The sequence below is a fragment of the Acomys minous genome (genome assembly GCF_964271855.1).
Source record: "Acomys minous genome assembly, chromosome: 4".
Classification (NCBI taxonomy): Eukaryota; Metazoa; Chordata; class Mammalia; order Rodentia; family Muridae; genus Acomys; species Acomys minous.
In genome coordinates this window covers 53,614,556-53,642,454 of record NC_140486.1, presented here as the reverse complement: position 1 = coordinate 53,642,454, position 27,899 = coordinate 53,614,556, and the positions used below count along the sequence as shown (strand labels likewise).

The 27,899-nt window shown below is 45.4% G+C and overlaps 1 protein-coding gene and 1 long non-coding RNA gene across 7 annotated transcripts; one reads left to right on the top strand and one right to left on the bottom strand.

Annotated features, from left to right (window-relative positions):
• On the top strand, positions 1–27,877 carry AMMECR1L (AMMECR1 like). 6 transcript variants are annotated; one of them, XR_014778974.1, is made up of 9 exons: positions 7,262–7,810; positions 8,436–8,546; positions 15,275–15,719; positions 17,845–17,955; positions 18,246–18,360; positions 19,138–19,228; positions 22,686–22,782; positions 23,862–23,990; positions 24,468–27,877. XR_014778974.1 is itself a non-coding variant. In XM_084780602.1 (9 exons), exons 1-8 carry the CDS (start codon positions 7,738–7,740, stop codon positions 23,741–23,743), a joined length of 1,071 nt encoding a protein of 356 aa, XP_084636728.1. In that variant the 5' UTR covers positions 7,263–7,737; the 3' UTR covers positions 23,744–23,769; positions 24,468–27,877. The 6 variants fall into 6 exon arrangements, 5 of the variants coding, with proteins under 5 accessions (XP_084636729.1, XP_084636730.1, XP_084636728.1 ...); XM_084780602.1 differs by lacking the exon at positions 23,862–23,990 and adding an exon at positions 23,716–23,769 and having other exon boundaries at positions 7,263–7,810; XM_084780603.1 differs by lacking the exons at positions 7,262–7,810; positions 23,862–23,990 and adding an exon at positions 1–66.
• LOC311596789 lies at positions 1,713–6,237 on the bottom strand. The gene is made up of 2 exons (XR_014778978.1): positions 5,584–6,237; positions 1,713–4,038 (listed from the first exon to the last, which is right to left on the bottom strand). It is a non-coding gene; the product is annotated as an uncharacterized lncRNA (long non-coding RNA).
• Positions 27,878–27,899: the final 22 nt, after the last annotated feature.

Below are 27,899 nucleotides of genomic sequence, written 5' to 3'. Positions count from 1 at the left end.
ACAACTAGCTGGACCCCACAGAGAGATCACTCCAGCTGAGGACAAACTAAGAAGCCATCAGATTTGGTAAGTTATCTGGGAAATTCTCATGGAGAGAGTTAAGGATGGGAAGTAGCTGGAACTTGTTTTGTTTTATTTGTTTTTCGAGGTGGGTCTCTCTGTGTTAGCCTTGGCTGTCTTGGACTTGCTTTGTAGACCAGGCTGGGCTCTGCCTCCCAAGTGCTGAGATTAAAGCCACTACGCCCAGCTAAATAGCTGGAACTTTTTTTTTGGGGGGGGGGCGGTTCAAGACAGGGTTTCTCTGTGTAGTCTTGGCTGTCCTAGACTCACTTTATAGGCCAGGCTGGCTTTGAACTCACAGAGATCTGTCTGCCTACCGAGTTCTGGGATTAAAGGCGTGCTCCACCACACCCAGCTAAGTAGCTGGAACTTAATAGGTTTTAGAACCCTGTTTAGTGTTACTCCAGATGGCATAAAAATAGAAGCATTAAATAAAAAGATAAATAACTTAATGAAATTGGCTCAATACCAATTATGATGATTATTATCATTTTGTTGTTTTACACTTAATAGCCATAATGGCTTTCTGTACCCATTCTAAGAAGAAGCCATTAGAGATACAGGAAAAAGAAAAATATAAAAAGTGCATACAAGCCTAAGAATGGAAATTAGACAGATTTATAAATAAGATTAAGAAAAATACTCAGACACAGATAGAGGAATTTAGACAAACCTTAGAAAGACCTAAGGAAAATGGTTAGATACAGATAGAGGAATTTAGACACAAGCCTGCCATGCCACAGCATAATGAAACTGCAAATGGGAGGTGGGCTAAGGTTGTTAGAAAACAAGTCTTAGTACATCCAGTTACTATATAAGACATGCCAGGAGATGATAAGTACCCCCAAGGTATAATAATTTTCTTCAAACTCAGAGTTGGTTATAATAAATTTAAATGGCATCCTATAGTCATATTAGATTGAGGAGATTTAAGGAAGTGATTGTCTCCTATGCTATGAATCCATCCTATGTTTAATTCATGGTCAACTAAGAACAGGATTATGGGCTGGAGAGATGGCTCAGAGGTTAAGAGCACTGTCTGTTCTCCAAAGGTCCTGAGTTCAATTCCCAGCAACCACATAGTGGCTCACAACCGGCTATAATGAGATCTGGTGCCCTCTTCTGGCATGCCCGCACACATGGGGACAGAATACTGTATAAATAATAAATAAAATCTTAAAAAAAAAAAAAAAAAAGAACAGGATTATCCCCCCGGAGACTGGAAAGAGTTAACAACAGCAGAAATGGAACCTGTCCCTCAGTTACAATGGCTATAGAACAGTCAGGCAGAGGTATTGATATTTCCCAGGATCAGTTGCTAGGTGAAAGTCAGAATGCTGATTTACAAAGGCAGTTGGAATCTGATGGTCACACTTTTGGCATTATGTGCTGGGGTGGACTGGCAAAAAACTTTTTTTGTTTCATTTTTGGCTTTATGAGACAGGGTTTCTCTGTGTAGCCTTGGTGGTCCTGGTCCCACTTTGTAGACCACACAGGCCTGCCTCTGCCTCCCTGAGTGCTGGGATTATAGGTGTGCCCCACTACCCCCAGCTTATGCAGGAAGGGTCTTAACTGCTGAACCACCTCTCCAGTTACTTCTTTTAGATTCCTTTTTACTTGATATAGACTGTTTTGCCTGTACATTGTGAGAATTTCTGTTCTTTTTTCTTTTTCTTTTTCTTTTTTTCTTTTTGAGACAGGGTTTCTCTCTAACCTTGGCTTTTTTCTATCATGGAGGTTATACCTTGTAAGAAGATTTTTCTATCAAGGTGGCAAGCCTTTTGACAATTAACGTTTTCTTATCCTTATGCTGGTAATCAAATTCAGGTTCACTCTCAGCCCCTCTAGTTTGCTTTGTTGCACAGGCTGACCTTGAACTCCTAATCCTCCAGTCTCAGCATGCATGCCTCCCCACCTGCCCCCCCCCCATTTATTTTAATCAGAATCTCTAGTCCAGGCTGGCCTTGAACCTTTTATATAGACAAGACTGACCTTGAATTCCTAATCCTATTGATTACAGGCATGGACAACCTGCCACACCCAGTTAATCCATCACTGACGGCTGAATCCAGACAAATTACTAACTGAAGTATAGTTGTATCCCTGGGTTTTGTTTTGTTTGTTTGTTTTCTTTTTGAGACAGTTTCCCACTATGCAGCCCAGGCTGGAATGGAACTCCAACTTGCTATGTAGACCAGGCTAGCCTGGAACTCACAGAGGTCTGCCAGCATCTTTATGTTCTGTGCAGCCACATCCAGCCCTTGTTTGTTGTTAGTTGTTGGTTCCTCCCTCCTCCCGTCCCCTCTACTGCTGAGGATCAAACCCAGGGAACCAGGAAGTTGCTGTATTACCCTCTCAGCATATCTGTTTGTTTTGTTTCTTCAGTTACTTTATTTTTATTTCTTTTTAAAAATAATTTATTTTTAGTGCATTGGTGTTTCGCCTGCATGTATATCTGTGTAAGGGTGTCAGATCTGAGAGTTACAGACAGTTGTGAACTGCCATGTGGGTGCTGGGAATTGAACTCAGGATCTCTGGAAGAGCAGTCAGTGCTCTTAACCACCGAGCCATTCCTCCAGTCCCTTATTTTTATTTTTTTCTATAACACAAAAGTACACATCAAACATGCAATCAATTTGAAGGTAAAACATTATGCAATCAAGCACTACTCTTAATTGATCAGACAAAGATCAGCTTTATATTAGATTCAGCTTTGCTTTGCTAATTTGTGTGGTCTCAAATTCCCTCCCTTCCCTCTCTATCTGTTCCCCTTTCATAAATGGGCCTCACTGTGCTCGCTATGCTGGTTAGGGTTACCTCAAGTTCCATCCTCCCACCTCAGCCTTCCAAGTAGCTAGTCAGGCCTGAGCCATCTGCATTTGGCTATGCAGATTCCTTCATTACAGACTTATTTCCTTTTCCAAATCAAGAGACTCAAGGGTTGTTCATTTGCTTGTTTTGATTTTATTTCATTTTATTATGAGACAGGGATTCTCTGTGTAGCCTTGGCTTCCCTGGACTCCCTTGGTAGAGGCTGGCCTTGAACTCACAATGATATGCTTGCCTCACATCGATCCACCTGCCTCCCCAGTGCTGGGATTAAAGGCATGTGCCACCATGCCTGGCTTGTTTGATTTCAGCCCCTCTACCACCCAAGGTGGGGTAGAGGTTGAGGCAGGGTCTTGGTAGGTAGCTCTGGCTGGCCTCAAACTCTTCTTTCTTTCTCTCTCTCTGTGTGACAGCATTGTCTTAGCCTTCAAGGTAAGGAATGATGGAAATCCAAACATTGTTGGAGAACACTGCTGTGATGTCGCAGCCCACCATGTCTGAACAGCTTCTCTGGTTGGTGAGGAGTGGAGGTCTCCCTTTCTTTCTCAGGAGAGGCTTCTTTGTCTCTGCCTGACAGATGTTTCTAACCACAGCTGGAATATAACCGTTGACATAGTTCCCCAATTCGCCATAGGGTAATTAGTTACTGTGTCTCCTTTCATATGATAGGACCATGCTGCCAAATGCAAATAATGCATTCCTGGCACTTCAGGCCCCAGCCAATAGTGTACATCTACCATGGGAACCCTCCACCTACTCCCCAAGAACTATATAGCCTTTGTTCACCCCAAGTGATCAGTCTCACTGAAGCTGGTCTGGAGAGTTATCCCATCATCCTCATGAGCCATCTGAATCTTTCCTTTAGTCACTTCTGCCCCCATTTGTCCCTTGTCCTCAGGGACTGGTGGCCAATGATCCTGGGGGCTCTCAGGGGAGGAAGTCCCACAGGACACCTGTTTTGTCTATCACAGGGGACAGTTTTTTCTGGTCACAGAAAATTAAGCACAGCAGATTAAGGCAGCATATCACAATCAGGTAGAGGGCTGCTACCACCCATCTTTTGGGCGTTTTCCCTTTTCCATTAGATTGGATTTATATTATATTAGATTTCTGTATTACATAGCCAGTGGTGGTGGTAAACACCTTTAACTCCAGCATTTGGGAGGCAGAAGCAGGCAGATTTCTTAGTTCAAGGCCTGCCTGGTCTATAGAGTTCCAAGACCACCAGGTCTACAGAGAGTAACCCTGTCTGGAGTAGGGGTATTTTTGCATGTAATGCAGAAAACAAGAAACTCACAACCCTTCCCATGCTGAAGACGTGACATCCTGAAGACAGTTTTTTTCCCCCTCCTGCTCACAATTCCATTCTGTTTTCTCCCCCCCCCCCCCACAGTAGTGCGACAAGTGCTCTACTACATAGAGCTACAGCCCCAGCCCCACTTTGTTTGTTCTCATCAATTCTGATCATTGCTTGGGGATGAGATGACTTTGAAGTGATATATATTTTTTTCATTCTAAGTTCTGTTCCCCTCCCCTGCCTTTCAGCATCAGTTAAAAACAAAGACAGCATCTGGACCTTACTTCTCAATAAAATGCTTTTGACCAGCTCACAGCAACAACTGTTTTAATTTGAGAACATTTCAATTCCCGCTTAGTTCTATTATTTATCTCCTGGCAGCTCCATAACCAGGGAGCAGTAACTCCCCTAGCTCTGGGCTGGCTGGCTGTATAGTACCACCCTGGGAGCAATAGACTGGGGCCTTTTCCCAGATGTCATGTTTTAAAACAGTCAGCTAGAAAAGACCTTCACTGTGTGAAATTTATTTTTATTAGCGTTGGAATTTGCTTTCTTATTAAGAAGGCGTAGTGACACACGCCTTTAATCCTACCACTGGGCAGGCAGATCACTGTGAGTTCGAGGCCAGTCTGGTCTAAAAAGGTGAGTGTAGGACAGCCAGGACTGTTAAACACAGAGAACCTAAAAAATTAAATAAATAAATAAAAGGAGAGAGAGGAAAAACAAAAAAGAAAACACAAAGACCTGATCTCTGGTTTTCTGTCTCCTGCCAGTCTGGCTCTAAGCTGTGTGATCATATAGTTTTCAGATCTTCCAGAAGACAGGAAGACACAGACACTGTCTAACATGGCCTCAAAAGCAATAAACAGTTCAAGTCTGTGATAGGAATTGTAAAAAGTGTAGGGATTACATTTTTTTTAAAAAAAAAAGTTACCTCCCTTTCCACAAGGCATAGTGGTGTCTTTCTTCTTCAGTGACATCTTTGGTGGATTCTCTCTAATAGCGTGGGTCCAAAAGGCATTAACATAGTTTCCTCAGGTCTTGTTTCCCACAGGTTAAGTGTGCACTAGTAGAATTTACTACCCCTTCATACATCATGTATTCTTGAGCAGAAGGGCTTTGCTGGAAAGCGTCACTATTAAATATAACTTACAATTATTAAAACTTTTCTTTGGTCTTTGGTCTTCAAGACAAACACACCAAACATGTCTTTCATACTTTAACAGAAAAGCAAATGTGCTTGAGCCACTGTTTTTGTTTTGCTTTGGTCCCACCCCCCACCCCCACCCCCGCCCCCCTCCTCCCCGAGACAGGGTTTCTCTGTGTGGCCTTTGCTGTCCTGGACTTCCTTTGTATACCAGGCTGGCCTCACAGAGATCCACCGGGCCTGCCTCTGCCTCCCTGAGTGCTGGGATTACAGGCATGGGCCACTGCGCCTGGCTCACTTTGTTGCTGTCCTGAAACTTGCTTTGTAGACTAGGCTGGTCTCGAGCTCAGAGATCCACCTGTCTCAGGAAGTTGTGAGATGCCTTATGGGTGCTAGGAATCCATCCTACTCAGGCTCTGGAGTTCCTTAGTCCTTTTAGCCTAACCCTGTGCTGTATGTATTCTGCTGATGTCATCTGGGGTTTCTGGTGATGCTGAACTACAGGCGTGAGGAGTGCTGCCTGGGCCACCCCTACAGCTGAGTCAGCCTGCCCTTCTCCAGTGCAGCGGGAAGCTAAGGAGGCCAGGTGCCAACGTCTGACATTCAGCCTGGCACAGTTCACATGGGCCTGGTTCTGGCAGTCTTTGGCTTGATTTCTAAGCTGCCTACTTCCAGGCCGCTTTGGGTCAGGTAGAGTGATGTAAGCGTGGGCGCATAGGGAGAAAGGCCGTTGGCAGCTCCGAAATGCATTGCTAACGTGGGCGACTGCTAGGGTAAGGCCGGAGCTCCCGGGGCGGCAGCTTCTAGTGCCACCTGCCAGCCTCTAGGACAATGCCGTCGCCCGGCCAGAACTACAATTCCCGGCGTGCTCTGCGCCGTGGCCTGGCTAGGGTGGCCCGTCAAACACTGACATCCGTGGGCCCGGCTGGGTGAGCTCCGCGCCCGCAAAGGGGACCCCAGTAGGTTCCAGGTCTTCCCGGGGAGTCTCTCTCACTACCATCTGCCTGAGACTCGGCCCCCACAAATGGAAAGCAGTTGCCTATACGTTAACCAGCGCCAATCACAGAAATGTGCGGACTAAGGCCACGTGACTAGTGGGCGGTACTTCCAGAGCTTCGGGATCTCTATGGTTCTCACTGACTCGCTGGAGGACATTTGGTCCACTGGAGGACTCCCTACATTCTTCCTCCATTACCTCACTGCCTCCGGTGGCTGCTGGGATAGAGGAGGACTCGGGTCCCGACTCGACTCAGTCCTCCTCCCGCCCCGGGAATACCTCTAGTTCTCCCCGGCCGCCGCCGCCGCCCCGCCGCTTCCTCCTCTGCCCTCCCGCCGGCCTCCTTCGGGCGTCCTCACCCGCCTTGGGACTCTGCTTTTTTTTTTTTTTCTCGGGAGCCTCCACCCAGGCGCATGGCTCCATGAAGCAGGAGGAAGAGAAGGAAGAGCGCGAGAGGTCCCGTCTGCTCCGGCCGCGTCTGGGTCAGGAGAAAAGGTGGGAGATTCTAGGGGGGCTGTGCCGCCCTTCCTCCTGCCAGGCCTTCTCGAGGCGTGCTCGGCTCGGAGGCGGTCAGTACCCTGGAGAGTGGGGTCTCGAGGTGCCGCGCCGAAGGGGGGTCCCGGGGCGCCATGGGGGAGGGGCCCACGGAGGGCCACCGCGGGTGGGCAAGGCCTCCTCTGGGCCGCCTGTCCCCGCCGGGGGCCAACGACATCGTGAGGCCGTGTGCCCAGGTTCTGGGTGGCCGCGGTCGCCCCCGGCCAAGGAGGCGAGACAGCAAGCTGTAGCCTCAGCGCCTGAACTCCCTCCAGGAAACAGTCGGTGGAAAGTTTGGTGGTCTCCTGCGCCGCCTGGTGGCCCCCACCCAGCGTCCCCTCCCCCGCCCGGTGTCTGGATTCCACCCCCGCGGCCCGGACCCAGTTGCTCTACCCGTCGCCCTGTCGTTTCCCCAACTCCCCCCCAGCGCCCTGGACTCTCCCGTCCCACATCCTCCTTTTCACCTTTTCCTTCTGCCTGTTCTATCCCTCCCGACTCCGGCTTCTTCTTTCCTTCTTGCCTCTTCCTTTTCTTGCTTAATTCTTCACTCTCGGGACTTTTTCCACCCCCGCCAGCACCATCTTCCAACATCTACTCGTAGTGCCCCTAGCCTACTACCATGCCTCCATCTTAAACTTTGGTTTTTATGCCTGTCCTCGGAGCTCTGTGTTTTGCCCTTCATTCCTTGCCCTGATCTGACTCCTCTTCGCTCACTTATCCCTTTGGGCCTATCGGCTTTCATTGCCCTCTCTCTTAGGGTTGAGTGGGTGGGGCCTGGAGTCTCGGCTTTGCACACACATTCTGTAGTACTGGGCAAGTGGGGAAGGTGGGAAGAGATTGTGAAGCGATTTATCCAAGACTGAGTAAGAATGAATGGCTCCAGCAACACTTACCATCTCCTCCTGGCACAAGGTGCCTTGTCCTCAGGGACCTAGCATGTTGTTCGGTAATTTATAAGACATGGGAGTATGTTTGTACACAGAAACCTGTGGAGAGCTCAAAGTGATAGATCCTGGCGAAAGAGCAAGATTTGACCCTAATGTGTGTGTGTGGGGGGGGGGGGTGGGGAGTTGTGGGGATTAATACTGTGTGTGTCACTGGAGTAGACTACAGCCTTTAATCCTCCTGTGGGACTTCTGTTACTTATCTCATATTTAGCATATTTTGAAGGAGAGCTTATGCTCCAGATGGTTTTGTTGTTGTCGTTGTTTCAGAAATTGCTCTGTTAAATTGTGACTTTTGAGCCTGACCTTGGTGATGCGCCCTTAAGCCCAGCATTTATCCCAGTAATCTGAGAATATTTTCAGTGGTAAAGTCTCTTGGCTTTTGTTTGTCTTAAATTAAAATAAGCCTGGTAAAAAGCCCGGTGTGGTCCTGTACACCTTTAATCCCAGCACCTGGGAGGCAGAGATGGGTGGCTCTCTTGAGTTTGACTCCAGCCTGGTCTAAGTTCCAGGACAGCCAGGGCTAAGTAGAGAAGCTGTGTATCAAAAAACAAACATTTTTGTAACTTTCGCAAAGACCTCCACACTACCTAGACTTTGTTCACTGCATCCGCATTTCCGTCTTAGGTATTGGAAGAAGGAATGGAATTGGAAGAAAGAAGATTCATTCCAGAGACAAAATAGCTTCCCTTTCCTATTGTAGCTGTTTCTTCTGGGACTATCAACTTCCTGCTTTTAGTGAGTATTACCTTGGGGATACCTGAAGTGGGACTTTTTGTTTGGTTTTGGTTTTGGTTTTGGCTTCTGTCTGGAGCCTGTATCTCAATTCGTATTTCTCTCCAATTAAGTGTGGTGGTCCTAATGTTGAAATTCTTATGCTTTCGCCGGGCGTGGTGGCGCACGCCTTTAATCCCAGCACTCGGGAGGCAGAGGCAGGCGGATCGCTGTGAGTTCGAGGCCAGCCTGGTCTACAAAGTGAGTCCAGGACAACCAAGGCTACACAGAGAAACCCTGTCTCAAAAAACCAAAAAAAAAAAAAAAAAAAGAAATTCTTATGCTTTCAACGATTATATGTATTTAATGTGTGCCCACATGTGCATGGATATCACCACAGTGCATGTGGTGAGGAGGGCGGGAGACAACTTGAAGGGGCCAGGTTTTCTTCATGATGTCAGGACTTCAGGCTTGGTGGCAAATGCCTCTCCCCACTGAGCCATCTTGCTGGCCCTATACTTTTGTTGTTTTGTGTGAGTGTGTATTTTGTTCGTTTCAAGATGAGATTTCTCTATGTAGCCCTATTCATGCTGTAGACTAGGCTGGTCCAGAACTCAGATCTGTTTGCTTCTGCCTTCCAAGTGCTGGGATTAAAGGCATGTGTTACCGAACCTGGCCCTCAATTAAAGGTGTGTGCCATCATGCCCAGCCACTTTTGTTTTGTTTTGTTTTGTTTTTTCAAGACAGGGTTTCTCTGTGTAGCCTTAGCTGGCTTAGACTCACTTTGTAGACCAGGCTGGCCTCAACTCCCAGAGATCCACCTGCCTCTGCCTCCCGGGGGCCCAGCCCCCTTTTAAAGACAACCAAAGAAGTCTTTCTTTCCCCTTGGTCTTTGTTAGTTTTTTTTGAGACAAGGTTTCTCTATGTGGCTGTCTTGGACTCACTTTGTAGATTAGGCTAGAGATCTGCCTTCCCAAGTTCTGGGATTATAGGTGTGCCCCATGCCCATCTTCCCCTTGGTCTTAATTATTGCTTTATTTGATTCCTGAGATTAGGAATGTTCCTCAGTTCTACAGTGCTCATCTAGAGTGCGTGAGGACCTGAGGTCAACCTCCAGCTCTACTTCTTACCAGTTGAGAAGTGAGTCTGAAAGATAAGAAATTCAAGGTCATCTTGGGCCATATAATGAGTTTGACACAAATTAACTAACCCAGAGGGTAATTCAGTTCCTGAACAGTAATCTTAACACTTGAGAAGTGAGTCTAAAAGATAAGAATTTCAAGGTCATCTTGGGTCACACAGTGAGCTTGGGCAGACAGTTTAGCTAACCCAGAGGTTGATGAGGTTCCTGAACATTGCTCTTCACGTGGAGTTGGTCTCCAGCTGCGTTTGGATCATTTTGACATCATCTGCTATGATGATATTTTATTAAATGCCACCACAGATTTGAAAAACTGGTTCTGTATGTAAACCTTGAATATAGTTCTTGGGTGATTATTGCTTGAAATGGAACCGATTGACAAAATCTTTGGCATTCCATATATGTCAAAATATCCTTATAACAGCATATTTAGCAAGAAAGTTTATGTTCTATGTGCTTTTTTGGTGTTTTTCTATAATCTCAGTATTTATTCATTCAGAAATTTTTTTTTCTCTTGAGACATGGTTTCTATGTACCCTTGGCTGATATATAACTCTGTATTATAGCCCTGAACTCATAAAGATACTCTTGTCTCTGCCTCATGAGTGCTAGGATTAAAGGTGTGAAATACTTGCAACTGGCTTTATTCTTTTTTGAGACAAGGTCTCACTTTGTAACTTCAACTAGCTTCAAATTCTTTCTGCCTTCTCAGTGGTGGGAGACCTCCAATGTTCTTTATGGCTTCTGCTATCACAGAATGAAAAGAAATCATAAATCGTTTCTTAGAGGCCATTACTTTTCTTTTTTTAAAGAAGTATTGAGGTCTTTTATTCTATAAGGTAGCTGTTATAGAATTGCATTAGTACAAGTCATGTGCCAAAGCACTGCCAGGTCCACTGTGTGGCTGGGCAAGATGGCGCACGCCTTTAATTAAGGTTATACCTACATAACAGGACAGGGATAAGGGAAACTTTGGGGGTTTGCCTGATTGCCCTCATTCTATTTATTTGTTTGTATTTATTTATTTATTATGTATACAGTGTTGCGCCTGTATGTACACCTGCACACCAGAAGCAGGCACCAGATCTCATTATAGATGGTTGTGAGCTACCATGTGGGTGCTGGGAATTGAACTCAGGACCTCTGGAAGAGCAGGCAGTGCTCTTAACCTCTGAGCCATCTCTCCAGCCCTATTTATTTATTTTCAAGGCAGGGTTTCTCTGTGTAGCCTTGGATGACCTGGAACTCCCTCTGTAGATCAGGCTGGCCTGCCTCTGCCTCCCAAATGCTGGGATTACAGGCATGTGCCATGTGTCTGGCTTGCCCTCCTTCTCACTGGCAAGCTTCTCTATCCTGTTGCTGAGGCATTCCTTCCCTGGCCACCCTCTTGGCCTTCTTGACTTGACTTCTTCAGGCCTCCAGTGTAGGCTGAATACCAACATCTCCCTAGGACTCCTCTCGTACCCTGTGCCAGATTGAGATGCTGAGAATTCAAGACTCAGACTGAACAGTCATCATAATCTTGATCTTTCTGTCAAGCCATTGTTGAACTACCCAGACCAGAACATGTAAGCCACTGGAATGAGCCATAGGTCAATACGGATCCATAAGGATCCACCTGATTCTGCCTCCCAAGTGCTGGGGCTAAGGGTGTGTGCCACCATGCCCGGCCATTGAGAATAGTCTACACAGTGAGTTCCAGGACAGTTAGGGCTATGTAGAGAGACACTGTCTCAAAACAAAAACCCCACAAAAACAAAAATTAGCCCTGTGTGGTGGCAAGTTCACAAAGATATTAGTGCTTGCTTGAGTTTGCAGTCAGACTTTGGACCTCAGAGTTGGAATTTGAGCCAAGGTTGGCGCTAGATTGCTACCTCAAAGCCAAGGCTCTGTCCTCAGAAGGTGGGGGCTTCTCTGGTGGTTTTGTGATGGGTTTTTGAAAGAGATACACAGGGGAAAAGGAAGGCCATTTCGTTTGCCCATAGCAGCCAGGGCAGCTTCATGTCATGTTCCTGTCCGAATACCAGCCCTGATACTTAGTTATGAACATTAGCAAGCTTATGAGAAGTTATTTGTATTGATTTCTGAAATCACAAATTGCTACCCCGCAAATAAACACTATAATGGATCACTAAAAGTCCCATCATTGAGAACATTTCTTTGAGCCAGGCGTCCGTCGTGGATCTGTGAGTTCTGGACCAGCCTGGCTTACACCGTGAGTTCCAGGACAGCCAGGGTTGTTAGACAAAGAGTGCTGCAGTGCTGTCGGTGAAGCTGGGGAGACCCGCCCACCTCTGCCTCCCAAGTGCTGGGGTTAAAGGCTTGTGCCAGCATACCTGGCTTTATATCAGCCTTATTTTAAATTAAGACAAACAAGAACACCCCCAAGAGATTTTTACCCCTGAAAACATCCAGATTACTGGAATAAGTGCTGGACTAAAGGCTTGCTTCACCACCACCAAGTCGAACCTGTGTTCTTTTGTTTGTTTGTTTGATTGATTGATTTTTGAGACAGGGTCTCTCTGGGTAGCCTTGGCTGTCCTGGACTCATTTGTAGACCAGGCTGGCCTCTAACTCTCAGAGATCCAGCTGCCCTCTGTCTCCCCAGCACATTTGGGCTATTTTGAGACCAGAGTGCTGGAATTAAAGGTTGTATCATCTACTCAAAAGTAAGCCTTTGGGTCAGCCCATGTTAGTGGCACCTGTGGCCAAGCAGAGTGGTCTCTGCTATATAGTGAAGGTGACAGTTTACAGGATTAATTGGACCAAGTGAGGTTTTATATAATAGTTGACCTAATTTTTAAAATGAAGTGTCCAGATTGTCCCCTTTTTTGTGTGTGGTTGATGTCAGGAGACGTTTATCTTTTTTGTTGTTTTTGTTTTTTGAGACAGGGTTTCTCTGTGTAGCCCTGGCTGTCATGGACTCAACTTTATAGACCAGGCCAGCCTTGCCTTGAACTCACAGAGATCCACTTGCCTCTGCCTCCCAAATGCTGGGATTAAAGGCATGCACCACCATGCCTAGCCAATACTTTATCTTTAAACAAGATCACTCTGGGCTGGAGAGATGGCTCAGCAGTCAAACAAGATCACTCAATTCAACTTGAAGCTTACGAGAGACCTAGGCTGGCAGGCTAGCAAGGTTTGGGAATCTGCTTGTCTCTATCTCCCAACAGATACGGGGCTGCAGGCATCATTCCCAGTGTGCGCATGTGCATGCCCACATGTGTGTGCATATTATAATGTAAGTGCTAGAGGTAAAGGTGCTAGGTCTATTGTGCTTGTGTAGCACCCAGTTTTCTGAACCATCATTCCAGGGTCTGGTTTGAGACATAGCCCTACCATATAGGCTTGGCTCCCCTGGGACTCATAGACGATGCTGCTTTTCTAAAGGTTGTGCCACCAAGCCTGATGCATATTGTGTGTGTGCTATCAGATTTTTGTGGGTTTTGTTTTTGATTTTTTGCTTTTAAAATAATGTTAGGGTCTCAAGCGTGTAAGCTTATATACTCCTCTGAGAACCCCTGAACTCAGTTCCCCCATCAGCTGATGCCACAACAAACAGCAGGGGAAGGGGCTGGGCCTAACTGTTTGACACTTGCAAGGTTAAGAGATCTTGATGAGATGTATGAGAAATTCCTTATATTCCTGAAATCATGAATTGCCAACTACTACTACTTCCTCGGCTTCTTGTTGAAGCGTGGGCAGTGTCTCCATCTGGTGGATTTTGGTGTAAACTACTGTGTTCACATTGATTGTGGAAGTTGTGTAGGAAAAGATTACTGCTGCTGACTCTTGAACTTGGCCCAGAAACTTTGCAGGGCACCAGCCAAGGCCCAGAGGTCACAGTGTCCCTTGCTTTGGTCAAGGGAAAGTCTCTGCCCCCAAGGCCACACTGCTTACCCTGGCCACAGCATTGGTAGTGGTGACGTTTGGGAAGAACAGATTGAGTTTTAGAAGAGGTAGCAGAATATTTAATAAAAGACTTGTTTGAGGGTTTTCTCTTTTTGTGGTACTAGGAATAGATCCCAGAGTCTTGAACATGACAATTCGCAGTGGACTTAAATGCTCTACTCTCTATGTGGGGTAATTCTCATTCAAACCACAAGAGTGTGTTGTGTGCCATGTGTGTGCAGACACCCTGAAAGGCCAGAAAGATTGCTCTACTGCAGTTGAACTTACAGGCGGTTGTAAGCTGCTAAACTTGGGTCCTGAAAGACCAGCCAGTGCTGGTAATTACTGAGCTATCCATCCCTACAGTCCCTAGAGATAATGTTTTGATACAATTGGCAGATGATTGTTAATGGTTTTTGTATTGATGTTGATAATAGTTGGTGGCTGAGGTATCTTCTCTCAGTACCCTGGTTCATTTTACATTTTTGTTTTTTGTTTGTTGAGACAAGGTTTCTCTGTGTAGCCTTGAACTCACAGTGATCCACCTGCCTCTGCCTCCTGAGGGCTGGGATTAAAGGTGTGCACCACCACACCCAGCTCATTTTACATTAGAAAAAAAAAAAGATTTATGCAGTATTCTGCCTGCCTGCACACCAGAAAAGGGCACAGATCTCATTATAGATGGTTGTGAGCCACCATGTGGTTGCTGGGAATTGCACTGAGGACCTTTAGGAAGAACAGACAGTGCTCTTAACCTCTGAGCCATCTCTCCAGCCCCTCATTTTACATTTCTTACCTTTAGTTTAATTAATATTTGCTTTATTTTGGCAGATAATTATTAAGCTCCTTTAAAATTGTTTTGTTTTTGGTTTTGGTTTTTTGGGGTTTTTTTGTTTGTTTTTTGAGACAGGGTTTCTCTGTGTAGCCTTGGCTGTCCTGGACTCACTTTGTAGACCAGGCTGGCCTCGAACTCACAGCGATCCGCCTGCCTCTGCCTCCCGAGTGAAAATTGGTTTTTTGAGACAAGGTTTCTCTGTGTAGCCTTGGCAGTCCTGGACTCACTCTGTAGCCACACTGGCCTGAAACTCAAAAGAGATCCACCTGCCTCTACCTCCCAAGTGCTGGGATTCTAGGCCGCGCACTACCACCAGGACAGCCTGGGCTCTTAAACAGAGAAACCCAAAAATAAATAAACAAAATGTCCTCAGCCAGTCTGCCCTTTGGCCTTGATGGTATTTTGGGATAGAAGTGCTGCTCAAGGCCTGCCTCTCTCCATGGTGGCTATATATAACTTTATAAGCCACCATGTGGTTGCTGGGAATTGAACTCAGAACCTCTGGAAGAAGTCAGTACTCTTAACCGCTTAGCCATCTCTCCAGCCCGATGTCTTTTTTTGACCACGTTAACCTGGATTTTTTGGTAGAAAAAAAAATTGACAGCTTAAAAAATCTTTTCCATTTATTCATTTCTGCAAGGGGGGGGAAACAAGAACCATTTTGCCCTGTGTCAAGGTGGGAAGACAACTTGCTATAGTCAATTCTGTCCTGCCACCTTGTGAGTCATAGGGGCTAAACACAGTCTTCAGGATTGGCAGGAAATGTTTTTACCCACTGAGCCATCTTACTGATCTTTGACAGCTTTTAACTGATCCATGCAAGCAACTTTGTTTTGTTGTTGAATCATTCCAGTCAGTACTTAACTGTTCTCTTTTGGATAGGGTTCTGCAGCATTCCAGATCACGAATACCAAATCAGGATGGGAAAAAGACGTTGCGTTCCTCCCCTTGAGCCCAAGTTGGCAGCAGGCTGTTGTGGGGTCAAGAAGCCCAAATTGTCTGGAAGTGGAACACACAGTCACGGCAACCAGTCCACAACTGCTCCTGGCTCTAGTTCAGGACCTCTTCAAAACCACCAGCATGTGGACAGCAGCAGTGGGCGGGAAAATGTATCGGACTTAACTCTGGGACCTGGAAACTCTCCTATCACACGAATGAATCCTGCATCTGGAGCCCTGAGCCCTCTCCCCCGGCCCAATGGAACTGCCAATACCACTAAGAACCTGGTGGTGACTGCAGAAATGTGCTGCTACTGCTTTGATGTTCTCTACTGTCACCTCTATGGCTTCCCACAGCCACGACTTCCTAGATTCACCAATGACCCCTAGTGAGTAAATTGGGCATGGGACAATGTGGAGGGCACGGCAACATTTACTTAGGCTACTCTCTAAACTGGGTCTGTCTAAAGGATTCTGGGAACAGGCATTTTTGCTATTGTTGGTTCAACACAGCATAGGGTAGTCAGAGAAGCTACATTATCATGCCATTGGGGACCTCAATAGTGTTGTCATCCAAGTAAATGTGAATTAGAAGTGTCTGAAGGTTAAGCTGAAGACTAGGCGCTCTCATTCATTGAGAACAATGCATTTAAGAAATACTCTTTTGGTTGTCCTAAGACATCTAAAGTTGTCCATTTTCATGCATGTGTGTAGACTAGTTAGGGGGGCATGCATGTGTTTGTGCAAGTGGAGACTCAGGGCCAGGAATCTGCTGCCCCCACCTTCTGAAGTCTGAATTACAGATGGCCCTCCACACCCACTGTCATTAATGTGGATTCTGAGGATCCAACTTCTTTATTTTTTTGTTTTCATTTTTGTTTTTCAAGACATAGTTTCTTTGTATAATAGCCCTGGCTGTCCTAGACTCACTTTGTAGACCAGGCTGGCCTCGAACTCACTGGGATCTCCTGCCTCTGCCTCCCAAGTGCTGGTTCTAAAAGGCGAGGGCCATACCAGAATTCCAGGGAACTTTTGATATATGGTGCTGTAATCAGAAGCTGACAACTGAGCAGATCCCAGCCTGCAGAAGAGATATAGAGGTAGAGTCACTGTACTCACGGCCTTTAACCCGTGAGTGGTTTTGGGTAGGTTTGGCACAGCAGCTTTGACTGGTATGGTGCAGGTATGTTATTTGAAGGAAATAAGAGTAGGTGGGATCTCTGTCTGCTGGAATAAAGAAAGAGATAGTAGGTAAGGGCTGGAAGGATGGCTCCATGAAGAAAGTGCTCGCCATGCAAGGGGAGGAGCCTCAGAACCCACATAGGATCAGACATGGTGAATGTGTGTATTCCCAGTGCTACTGTGGGGTGGGAGGTAAAGACATGAGAATCCACAGATGTGGAACATAGTCTGGTGTACGCAGCAAAGAACAAGAGACCCTGTTCCTATTTCAAACAACGTAGAAGACAAAGACCAGTACCTTTGACCTCTACATGCACTACATGCAGGAGCACAAAACCTTTTTTTTTTTAAACAGAAAAATATAAGCCAAAAATGGTGACACCTTTAAAATTCCAGCAGAAGCAGGGGGGTCTTTGTGAGTTTGAGGCTGACCAGCGCTGTGTAGTGAACCCTGTCAGGGTAACTTCATGCCTGTGAGAAATGACTAAATCAGAAATCTATTTTTTGCTGTAAGCCTAGCCTTTAATGGCTGAGCCATCTCTCCAGCCTTAAATCAGAAATCTGAAACATAAGGAGAGATCTCAGGAAGGGGGACAACTCTGTGACAGTCTGTCATGGATCTGATAGAGACAATGAAACCTGATTTGGGCCTAAGAGCGGAAGTGGCAATTTCTGTTAAAGTAGAGCTTTATTGAGAAGGTCTTTTTCTCTTCTGAAAGGTCTATGAGCAGGAACTATTTGTAGTTTGCCAGTAGTTACAGTTGTGAGAAAAGTCAGGCGTGGTAATGCACACCTTTAATCCCAGCACTTGGGAGGCAGAGGCGGGCAGATTGATGTGAGTTTGAGGCCAGCCTGGTCTACAAAGTGAGTCTAGGATAGCCACAGCGACACACAAACAAAACAAAACAACAAAACAAAAATGCTTGTAGCTTAGGGGAATGCAGTATGGGCAAAAGGTGTCATCCTGAATGATGGAGCTCACTGAAATAGTGTAAAGGAGGGAGGATGTGGGAAGGAGGGGAGATTGCTGGGTGCTGTAGAGCACTACTGTAACTCCAGCACTGTGGGAGTGAGGGCAAGAATATCTCAAGTTCAAGCCTACCCAGGTAATGTTGACACAAAAAGGAAGAGTTGGGCTCAAAGCAAGAAAGAGGAAAAGAGCGTATCCAAGTGAGTGACAGCTGTGAGGACAGAGCACAGGAGAGGCTACACAGCTCTTCCTGTTATCTCATGAGCCTTTGTGCTTCTAGTCAGGGCTGTAGCAGAAATGAACAGGAATGTATCCCCGATTAATCTAGGGCTGGAGAATACTTTATGTTTTTGCTTTTTTAGTCCTCTCTTTGTGACCTGGAAGACAGGGCGAGACAAGCGGCTTCGGGGCTGCATTGGGACCTTCTCAGCCATGAATCTTCATTCAGGACTCAGGGAATACACGTTAACCAGGTAATGACACAAACGTGAGAAAGTGTGCACACATTAACTAGAATTGGAAATGCTGTATAGCCCATTTCTTCAAAGTGTTTGCTAGCATCTGAGCAGTCCCTTTTTGTAGTCAAGAAATGTAAGGGCTGCAGCCTGGTGAATTGTCCATAAGCTCCTGTAAAGACCATGAATGCTGGCAGCAATGTTAGATGCTGTCAGAAGATCTCAGGACTCAGCCTTGTGGGCTCTGTGGCATGCAATGTTGTCTCCTAACTGGAGGCAGCCTCACTTATATTTTCTGTCCCCTCTAGTGCACTTAAGGACAGCCGATTCCCCCCCCTGACCCGAGAGGAGCTGCCCAAACTTTTCTGTTCTGTCTCCCTCCTTACTAACTTTGAAGATGCCAGTGATTACCTGGACTGGGAGGTGAGAACAGCTGCATTTGGAACTCTGCATCTCTCGTTGCATTTGGGTTCGGGTTAGTACATGGTAATGTATCTCCTTCATTCAGAGAGGGTCTAAGAATGGAAGTGACAGAAAGGTACTTCTCCACTAGGAATAGAAAAGAAATGGAAAATCAGTACACTCCTATGAGCCAGGTGTGGTGGCATGTGCCTTTAATCCCAACACTTAGTGGAGCTCTATGAGTTTAAGACCAGCCTGCTATTTCTTCCCACTCCACACTGTTCTGATTCACTAAGATCCATCTGGGTATGGTGGTACATATATTTAATCCCATCACTCAGTAGGCAGAGGCAGGTAGATCTCTTGAATGCCAGGACAACCTGGTCTACAAAGCCAGTCCAGGACAGCCAAGGCTACACAGAGGAATACTGCCTTTAACACCTCGCCCCCCCACCAATAATAAGATAATAATAAACCAAATCCAAGGGGAACCGAATTTGAAGGACCATGAACTTTTTGACATGTTCACATAGTAGAATTGGTCTAGCAGTAAAATATTTAAGCTATTTAGGTATGCTATTTCAAGAATTTATTTCTGCAACCTTCACATTCTCAGGTGCAACTACACACATATCTGACCTTCCCATTGGTTTCTATGCTTTAGAATTAATTAGTCATGTAAAAAATTTTCTCAGACCTGGGTCAAGCAGTTCAGGAGACAATGTTGATTTATATGTGGGTGACTGAAGTATTGTTACAATCAGAAAATGCCATGTACTTGGTTGTGCTTTTCTGTAGGTAGGGGTCCATGGGATTCGGATTGAATTCATCAATGAGAAAGGCATCAAACGCACCGCCACATACTTACCTGAGGTTGCTAAGGAACAAGGTGAGTTGGACAGATGCTACTTAGAGAATGGTACTACTAAGGGCAAGAGAGAAGGTCCAGCTCAACTGCCACCAAGCATGAATGCTGTTCTTCTCTAAATCCTGTCGGACAAGGGAAATTGACACAGACACTGGAAGCCTGCGGGGAGGGGGATAACGCTCTTACTATTTATTTGTCCCCTGAAGCTTCTCTGATTATCAGAGTGAAGTCCCAGCAAACTAGCTTGACCAAGTTTTAGCTTTCATTATAAAATCTGATATATTTAGCTGTGAAGTCTGTACACAGTGTTATATTTGGTAAAGTATAAACATTTTCCCTACTGCTTTTAAAGAGCTTAGTAGTTGCCAGATGTGGTGGCACATGCCTTTAATCCCAGCATTTTGTAGAAAAAAGACAGGTGGATTTCTGTGAATTTAAGGTCAGCCTGGTTATGTAGGGCTGGAAGGCCACTCAACTACATAGAGAGACGCCCAACAAATAAAAAAATCTCAGTAGTTAATGAGCTCTTAGAATGCGGACAGCAAAGGCAGGAAGTGGGTGGGCACAGTTTCTCTTTGAGAGAGTGTCTAACTCTTGTACTTTCCATGATATGTAACCCCATTTTCTTTCTTGGAATTAGTTTGGTTTTGAATAATATGTGAAACACAGTAATGGTTGGGTGTGAACCTAGAATAGAGAAAAATCCAGTTAAGTATATTAATGAACTACGTACTGGAAAATCAATCACCTTGTTGGTTTTCATTGTGGTTGTGTTTTAACTTTTTCAAAAAGCAGTGTGTATGTAGCATGAAAAGGATGAGTTTTGGGCTGGTGAGATGGCTCAGTAGTTAAGAGCACTGTCTTGCTCAAAGGTCCTGAGTTCAATTACCAGCAACCATATGGTGGCTCACAACCATCTATAATGTGATCTGATGCCCTCTTCTGGCATGCAGGTATACATGCAGATAGAGCACTCATACACATAAATATTTATAAGATGGGTTTTTAAGACAGCTTGGTTAGATCATAAATCTAACATGGTCAGTTAAATGATCAGATTGTTTCTCCCATGTTAAAGTTGAGAAAATGGGAGGAGGGAATTCAATTGTTTGTTAGTTTTCAAGGTTTCTCTGTGTAGCCTTGACTGTCCTGGACTTTGTAGACCAGGCTAGCCGCGAACTGATAGCGACCCTGCCTGCCTCTGCCTCCAGAGCCTTGGCATTAAAGGCATGCCCCACTACCGCCCTGTGGGGGTTCAATTTTGTTGTTTGGTTTGGTTTTGGTTTTGGTTTTTGGAGGCAGGGTTTCTCTGTGTAGCCATGGCTGTCCTGGACTCACTTTGTAGATCAGGCTGGCCTCAATGCCTGCCTCTGTCTCCCGAGTGCTGGGATTCCAGGTGTGTGCCATCATCATGCCTGGCTTTTCTTTCGTTTTCTTTTTCTTTTTAAGTGTAAGATTGAGGTAGGCCTCGTATAAGACTGAGGTGTCCTAGCGGTACTTTGGCACTCAGGCTGAAGTAAAAGGACTGCACTCGAGTCTGAGCCTGAGCTGGGGCACATACACAACAAGACCCTGTGTCTAAAAGCCAGCAAGGACACAAGCAGCAGCACAGTGTGAAGGGCTTCCTGTTGCCAAGGAAAATCCTTCTGCTATCAGTTCTCTGTCACACCAGTTATCAACCTGAAGAAAGGTTGCTCAAGGCAGGAAAAGCTGTAATTGGGCTGGAGAAATGGCTCAGAGAACGGAAGTTTGATTCCCAGGTCCAAGTCTGCCTTATAACTTCATCTCCAAGGGTTTCCTTTGCTTCTGACCTCTGGAGCATCACGCATAGAGAAACACACTTTAAAATAATGAATTGTAAAATAACCCCCCCCCCCCTTTCTATAGTGACACAGGCCTGTAGTCTAATCTGCACAGGAGGGTGAGAAATTACTTGAGGCTGCTAGAGAGATGGCTCAGCTCAGTGGATAAGAACACTGGCTGCTCTTCTAGAGAAAATGGGCTCAATTCCCAGCACCCACATGACTGCTCACATTGTCTATAACTACAGTCCAGGGTATCTGGCACCCTCACACAGACACATGCAGGGAAAACACCAATGAACACTAAGAAATAGTAATAATAAAATAGAAGCAAACAAACAATAGCCAGGCAGTAGTGGCGCACGCATTTAATCCAAGCACTCAGGAGGCAGAGGCAAGCCTGGTCTACAAAGTGAATCTAGGACAGCCAAGGCTACACAGAGAAACTCTGTTCCAAAATAATAATAATAATAATAATAATAATAATAATAATAATAATAATAATAATAATAATAATAATAATAATAATAATAAGCAAACAAACAATAGCCAGGCAGTAGTGGCGCACGCATTTAATCCAAGCACTCAGGAGGCAGAGGCAAGCCTGGTCTACAAAGTGAATCTAGGACAGCCAAGGCTACACAGAGAAACTCTGTTCCAAAATAATAATAATAATAATAATAATAATAATAATAATAATAATAATAATAACAACAACAACAACAACAACAACAACAACCCAAACCCCCCACAAATAAATAAATAATAGAGTGCTTCTAACTGCTCTTGCAGAAGACCTAAATCATGGTTCCCATCACCCTTATGGGTTGCTCGCCACTTGTAACTCTAGTTTCAGGGATATACACCACGTTCTGGCCTCATGTGTTATACCTCCCAACTTTCACATACACAGAAAAAGAAAAAGAAAAAGAAAATCTTAAAAACAAGCAAACAAAGCAACAACAGCAACAAAAAACCTAGACAATGTAATGAGACCTTGTCTTTCTACCCTGCCTTCCCATAGAGCAACCCTAGGTACAACATGAGCTTCGGAATAATTATACGTGGATAACAGGGTAATACCTGGTAAGAACTATCAAGCTGGGTGGTGGTGGTGGCATTTGCCTGTAATCCCAGCACTCAGGAGGCAGAGGCAGGTAGATCTGTGTGTTCGAGGCCAGCCTGGACTACAAAATGAGTTCAAGACAGCTAAGGCTACACAGAGAAGCCCTGCCTCAAAAAACCCTGTCTCAAGAAAAAACAAGGGCTGGAGAGATTGCTCAGAGGTTAAGAACACTGACTGCTCCTCCAGAGGACCAGGGTTCAATTTGCAGCACCCACATGGCAGCTCACAACTATAACTCCGAGATCTGACACCATCACACAGATATATATATATATATACAGGCAAAACACCAACGCATATAAAATAAAACAAAGGGGGAAGAAATTACAACTATGGGAAAGTAGGGAACTGGGGACAGCTTCATGGCACACTGAGTTGTAACGTCATATCTCAGGGTCTATGACTGGACTGTCAGGCTGATTGGCTTCCAGTGTGTGGGACCAGGACCCAGTGCTTCCTTTGCGCCAGCACGCTCCTACACTGGTTATACTAGAGCAAGTTCCCGCCCTGGTTTTGACTGTGCTGACCGTATTGTGGCTTGTGTTCTCAGACTGGGATCAGATCCAGACAATAGACTCGTTGCTCAGGAAAGGTGGCTTTAAGGCTCCCATTACCAGTGAATTCAGAAAATCAATCAAACTCACCAGGTAAGCAGCTGTCCTGTTCTCCTTGCTAATTTTTCTTAGGGGTTGAACACAGGATATTTGTGGTGGGAAGGGGAAGGAAACAGTGTTTATACTCCCAAGCCAAAGGAGTGTGTGAAATAGGAGCTGAGGAAGCAACGGCTGCAGTAATGCACACTTCCCAGCTCTCCTTTGTCTCCATAGCCAGACTGTCAGGACTCTAGCATGGTCAGGCCTGCCAGACCCATGTGTTTCTGAGGGCTAAAGGGAGGCTGGAGTTAAAAGGTAAGGGCTCCAGGACTGTAAATCCCAGAGTCACTTGTGAGGTGCTTCTTCCTGGTCCCCATTAAGGCAGATGGCAGGGATAGAGGAGAGTCAAGGACAGATTTGCAGTCAGCTAAAAGGGCACCATTTGGGTTAGAGTACTTCTAGGGGAAGCTTACTGGTGTACCGATTTAGGTCTGTATCCCAGGCTTAGTTTTCTATTGGCTATGTAATCTGGGCCAGATAGTCCATCTCTCTGAACTGTTTCCTGTCTGTAAGATGTTGAATTGTAATTACTTCAGGTTTGAAGGTAAGGTATAGTTTCCAGCCAAGGGCCGGGGCAACACTGGAGGTGTTCACTGGATGTCAGTGTTATACCACTTCCTGCTGATGTTGGGAACAAAGAGAAGTTAGCTTGGTGGGCCTTTGCTATGACCCTCATCTACAAAATGCTGAGTCATCGTATGCTAGCCTCACAGGTCTGTTTGGAAGATAACCCAGTGGTTTTGAAGGCATTAAATTCCAGCTCCCCGGTAGAGCTCAATCCATAGCATGCTCACGGCCCTGGGTTCCATCTCCAGCACCAAACTATAGTAGTAGTAATAGTAATAATAATAATTAAAAACACTGCAAATACAAAGCATCATTACTATTACAATTTATTTGAACAGCCATTTCCCTGTCAAAATTCAGGAATAATCACCTTGCAGTGGAGGAGTGATAACAGTGGGAAAGAGATGGCTCTGGGTAAGGATTGTCACCCAGCTCCTGTGGTCTGTAGTAGGCTCCATAGGTTTGTAACACCCATGCTTTGCATCCTGACTCATGGCTCTTTCCAGAGCAAAGCCAAAGTGCTATGAATTCTGTTCTGATGACCCCGTGATAATGGCATATTCATCTGGGGATTGAGACCTTCCTATAGCCAAGGATCCATTAACCTGCTTCATCAGAATTTGACCCAGAATTAGGTATCTATGCCCCTTTTAGTTATAACTGTTTGTTGCTCTTCTACAAGTTGAGGTTGCATTTCTGTCAAATTTATCTCATTTATAACCTGGACATAGATAACGCAGTTTACACTGGGTTTTGGTGCAGCCATCTTCCAATCTGCCACCCATGTAATTTGACGTTGAAATTCCTCATCAGATCCTGGTAGCAGATTGCTTACCAGCAGCCTGTTGATAAGCATATGTAGCGTTTTGAGGTGGGATGTGCTGAGATACATTCTCAGGGGTGAACTGTGGTTGTGCTTTTTCATCTTGTTCATTTGTAATAACAGCATCATTTTCTTGTGCCGTCTTTTCATTTTCTGTAAGTAAGATTGCTCTTGTTCTTCCATTTTATTCTTTGAAACTGTGGGATAAGCTTTTGGTTTTCTCTACTGAGTGACTCTTCACACTGAGATGTTTGGGGTTCCTAATACCATTGCCTGTTTCCTTATACAGGTATCGAAGTGAGAAGGTGACAATCAGTTATGCAGAGTACATTGCTTCTCGACAGCACTGTTTCCAGAATGGCGCTCTTCATGCCCCGCCCCTCTACAATCATTACTCCTGACACACGGCTACATGACCAGTCCCACCCCCCTGTGGCCACCAATGGCTATGACATCATTGGAGCAGATGCCTCCTCTTCCTGGTCCAGTTACTTCTATTACTGCACCATTTTATGATGCTAGCTTCCGTTGCCAAGCCTGCCTCCTGCTGACCGGAGGGTGGGGGGTAATTTGAATGCAACAGAATATGAGGGGCCCAAGCCTTATATCAGCCTTTCCTCAATCTGGGATTCTGTTGGATCAGGGCTCCCCAATAACCAGTGAGAATGGCTGTGTGGGTTCAGAAGACCTTTGGTGATTTCCCACATGTGTGTTGGCCACAAACTGAAAACTGGAATTGATGATGATCCATGGAGGCTTCCTCCCCAACACCCCACAGCCCACCAGATCGATTAGGTGTACTCCCCTGGCAGTCTGGGCAACGGAGACCAACATGAACCACTTTTAGGTTGTTTTAAATTCCTTTTTTTAAACTTCCAGTTTATTGTGTACCAAGAGTTGATCCACAACCTCCACGCTTCATAAGTGAACACCATGTTAGGGTTGAGTGTGGGCACCACGAGCCCCTGTGAGTCCTGGACAAGAGACCCATACCAGGATCAGAAGTCCTGTGGATGGCATTGCTTTGTGCAGTAAGCTGTGAAGTCTCTCAAGCTGACCTGACTCTCGGCTGGACTTTCTGATACTCTTCCTGCATTGAGTCTCCTGGTGTTGAACAGAGCTCTGTGGCATAGCCTGCTGAGGCATGGAATGGAGATGCCCATAGAGGTCCTAATGTCATCATCATAAGCAGGTGTGAAAAGAGAGATCTCTTCCTCACCACCCGGCTACCTCAATCCTCTTCTGGTAGCAGTGCCTATGTAGCTGCATCTAGGTTCTCAGAAGCACAGACATGCAAACAGGTGGTTGGGTTGGGCTTTAGGACACACGGCCACAGGAGAACTTCCAGGGTCTCGGAGCTGGTTTTCTTCACAGGCAAACATCCTGAGGGACCTTTAAGTACCGGGTTCTTTTTTTCTGATTTGCCTGCAGAAGTGGGAAGACTTGCTATATCAGTCTTTTGTAGGACTCTAGAACAAAGCTGTGTAATAAAGCAAGGCAAACCTTTCACTTGCCTACCATACTGGGACTCTTCACCACCAGTGCAAATGCCCGAGTTGCTCGTGTTGCTCATTTAGCCTCTTGACATTCCCTTTCCCATCTTTATTCATTCCAAAATAGCTGTCAGCATATTTTTTTTCACTCACTTGGTGGCAAAACGAATAGTAGTAGGAGACTAGGGAGGGGCTCTGAAAGCTCTGTCTCAAGGGCACTGCTCAGGCAGCTCAGAGGAAGAGATGGCCAGCTGGAAGAAAGGCTCTCGGTGATGATGCATGGGTTCTCAGCAGGGTCATAGAGAACTCATGAGGCAGACAGGCCTCAACTCAGTGTTTTTATTTTTCAGAACTGATGTGGCTTTCCAAAATGGGCACATATTTCAAGTCAAAAGATCATCTGAGTTTCTTCTGCCAGGAATGGAGGAAGAAGGGAAGTAGGAGTACTTCCTATGTACTATTCTAGGCAGCACCCTCAAGTTCCTGGGAGGCTTTTTAATTTTTTGTTGTTTTTAAAGGAGCAGAAAGGTTGTAGCAGTAGTGATCAAGGCCCTGGGATGGATGAGGGAGGTGCTGTTGACACTGGATTGCCCAGGGTGCGTGCCCCTTACTGCAGGCTGGGTTCCTTCACACACACAAAGATGAAGGCTCTCAAACTGAGGGTAATGAAGGTAGTGTTACAGAGAGTGACAGCAGGTGCTCTCAGGTGCCATGGATAGATGTCAGGGTGCTCAGATCTGGACTGAGCCACCCACCTCCAACTTGTACAACAGTATTGGTACATAGGGCTACACTCATTACTGTTCAAGTGTTCTATGTTAAGAGTTGTGTTTAATTTCTAAAGATTTAAAGCAAAAAAAAAAAAATTGGTGCTAAACTTCACCCCTGAGCACTCTCAGTGAGACTGGTCATGCAAGCATCTACAGTGCCATGCTCCTCAAGCCTGTTTTTCTTATAGAAATGTTGCCCTATCTGTCTTCTCCGTGTAAAGTATGTCTTTTTTTTTCCTTTTTTTTTTTGGAGGGTGGGGTAGAATACCTGCCATTTAAGAAAATGAATAGAAAAATTTAAGACCCAAGAAGGCAAGGGTGAGGGGGTCAGTGGACAGGAATCCAGCTGGCAAAGCCCAGTGTCACACTGCAGTGGGCTCAGTGGCTTTGGAGTGAAGAAGCCTTACTCCCTGCACACTCCCTTGTGCTCCCACAGAAGTCCAGCAGCAGGAACGCTCAGGTTGCGTTGCCTTGTCAAGGGGACTTGGGAGTCAGGCAAGGAGAACTGTTTGGCCCAGAAGGACCGGGCTCTATTGGTATGTCTGTCCTGACTGGAGCCTAGTCATTCAGAAGTAGAAGTGCACGGTTTCAGTCACCTCATGGGAACGTGTGGCAGATGGCTCTCAGGAAAAAACAAAAACAAAACAGCAAAGTGTGGATTATCCACATGGGGACTTTCCATAGGGAGGCAAAACTCTGAACTAGAACTGAGCTGTCTTCTACACATTGACCAAAGCAGTGGGAATGGCGACCAGTGTGTGACAGTAGAGCAAAGGGACTGGATTTCCTGCCTTTGGCTTTAGGCTGCTCAAACTAACAGGTCTCCTCTTATCAAAGAACCAGTCAAGCTGTTGGCTTGGTTTGGTTCCATCCCTAGCTGTGAGTGCCTTTTGGTCTGGAAGGTTGGCTTGTCTCATCATACCCACAGCTAGGACACTCTGTGTAATTATGAACTGTCCTTGTTTTCCTGAGCTAAATGCGAATGTCTTTGATCACTAGTTTGTCAGTGTTGGGTTGTTTCCACTGTGAGGTTTGCTTCATAATGTTAAAATAACTCATGTTAGAAACCCTTTCCCCGGGAAAGGTTTGTAGTTGAGACATTACATATATTTTACTGTTTATAATAAAAATAATCTATATAAAAGAAGTCTTGGGTGTTAATTTTAATATTTTGAGCAAAATCTGTTTCCATGTTAACATCTACAATTTCACTAACAGTGTTACTTTCCATTGAGATCTCTGAAGCCTAGAAAACTGTGTTTTTTATGTTTTCACTTTGTTTCCCTCAAACAAGAGGCTGTATGGCCTTCACTGCAAAGACTTCAGACCAATTATTTGTATTACACTTGGTTGCCTCTTGGCTATATAACTTCTGAGTACAAGTCATCAAGGTCTTGAATGAAGTATTGTAGAGAATAAATCAAAATGGATGAAAACTGTCTTCTGCCTCTTTGTAAC

Excerpts from the sequence above, each read along its gene's own strand:
- AMMECR1L (XM_084780600.1), top strand. The coding sequence starts at position 7,738 with ATGGCTCCAGCAACACTTACCATCTCCTCCTGGCACAAGGTGCCTTGT. Across the intron at positions 18,361-19,137 it reads GTGATTACCTGGACTGGGAG|GTAGGGGTCCATGGGATTCG; the intron begins GTGAGAACAGCT and ends GCTTTTCTGTAG. Across the intron at positions 19,229-22,685 it reads TGAGGTTGCTAAGGAACAAG|ACTGGGATCAGATCCAGACA; the intron begins GTGAGTTGGACA and ends TTGTGTTCTCAG.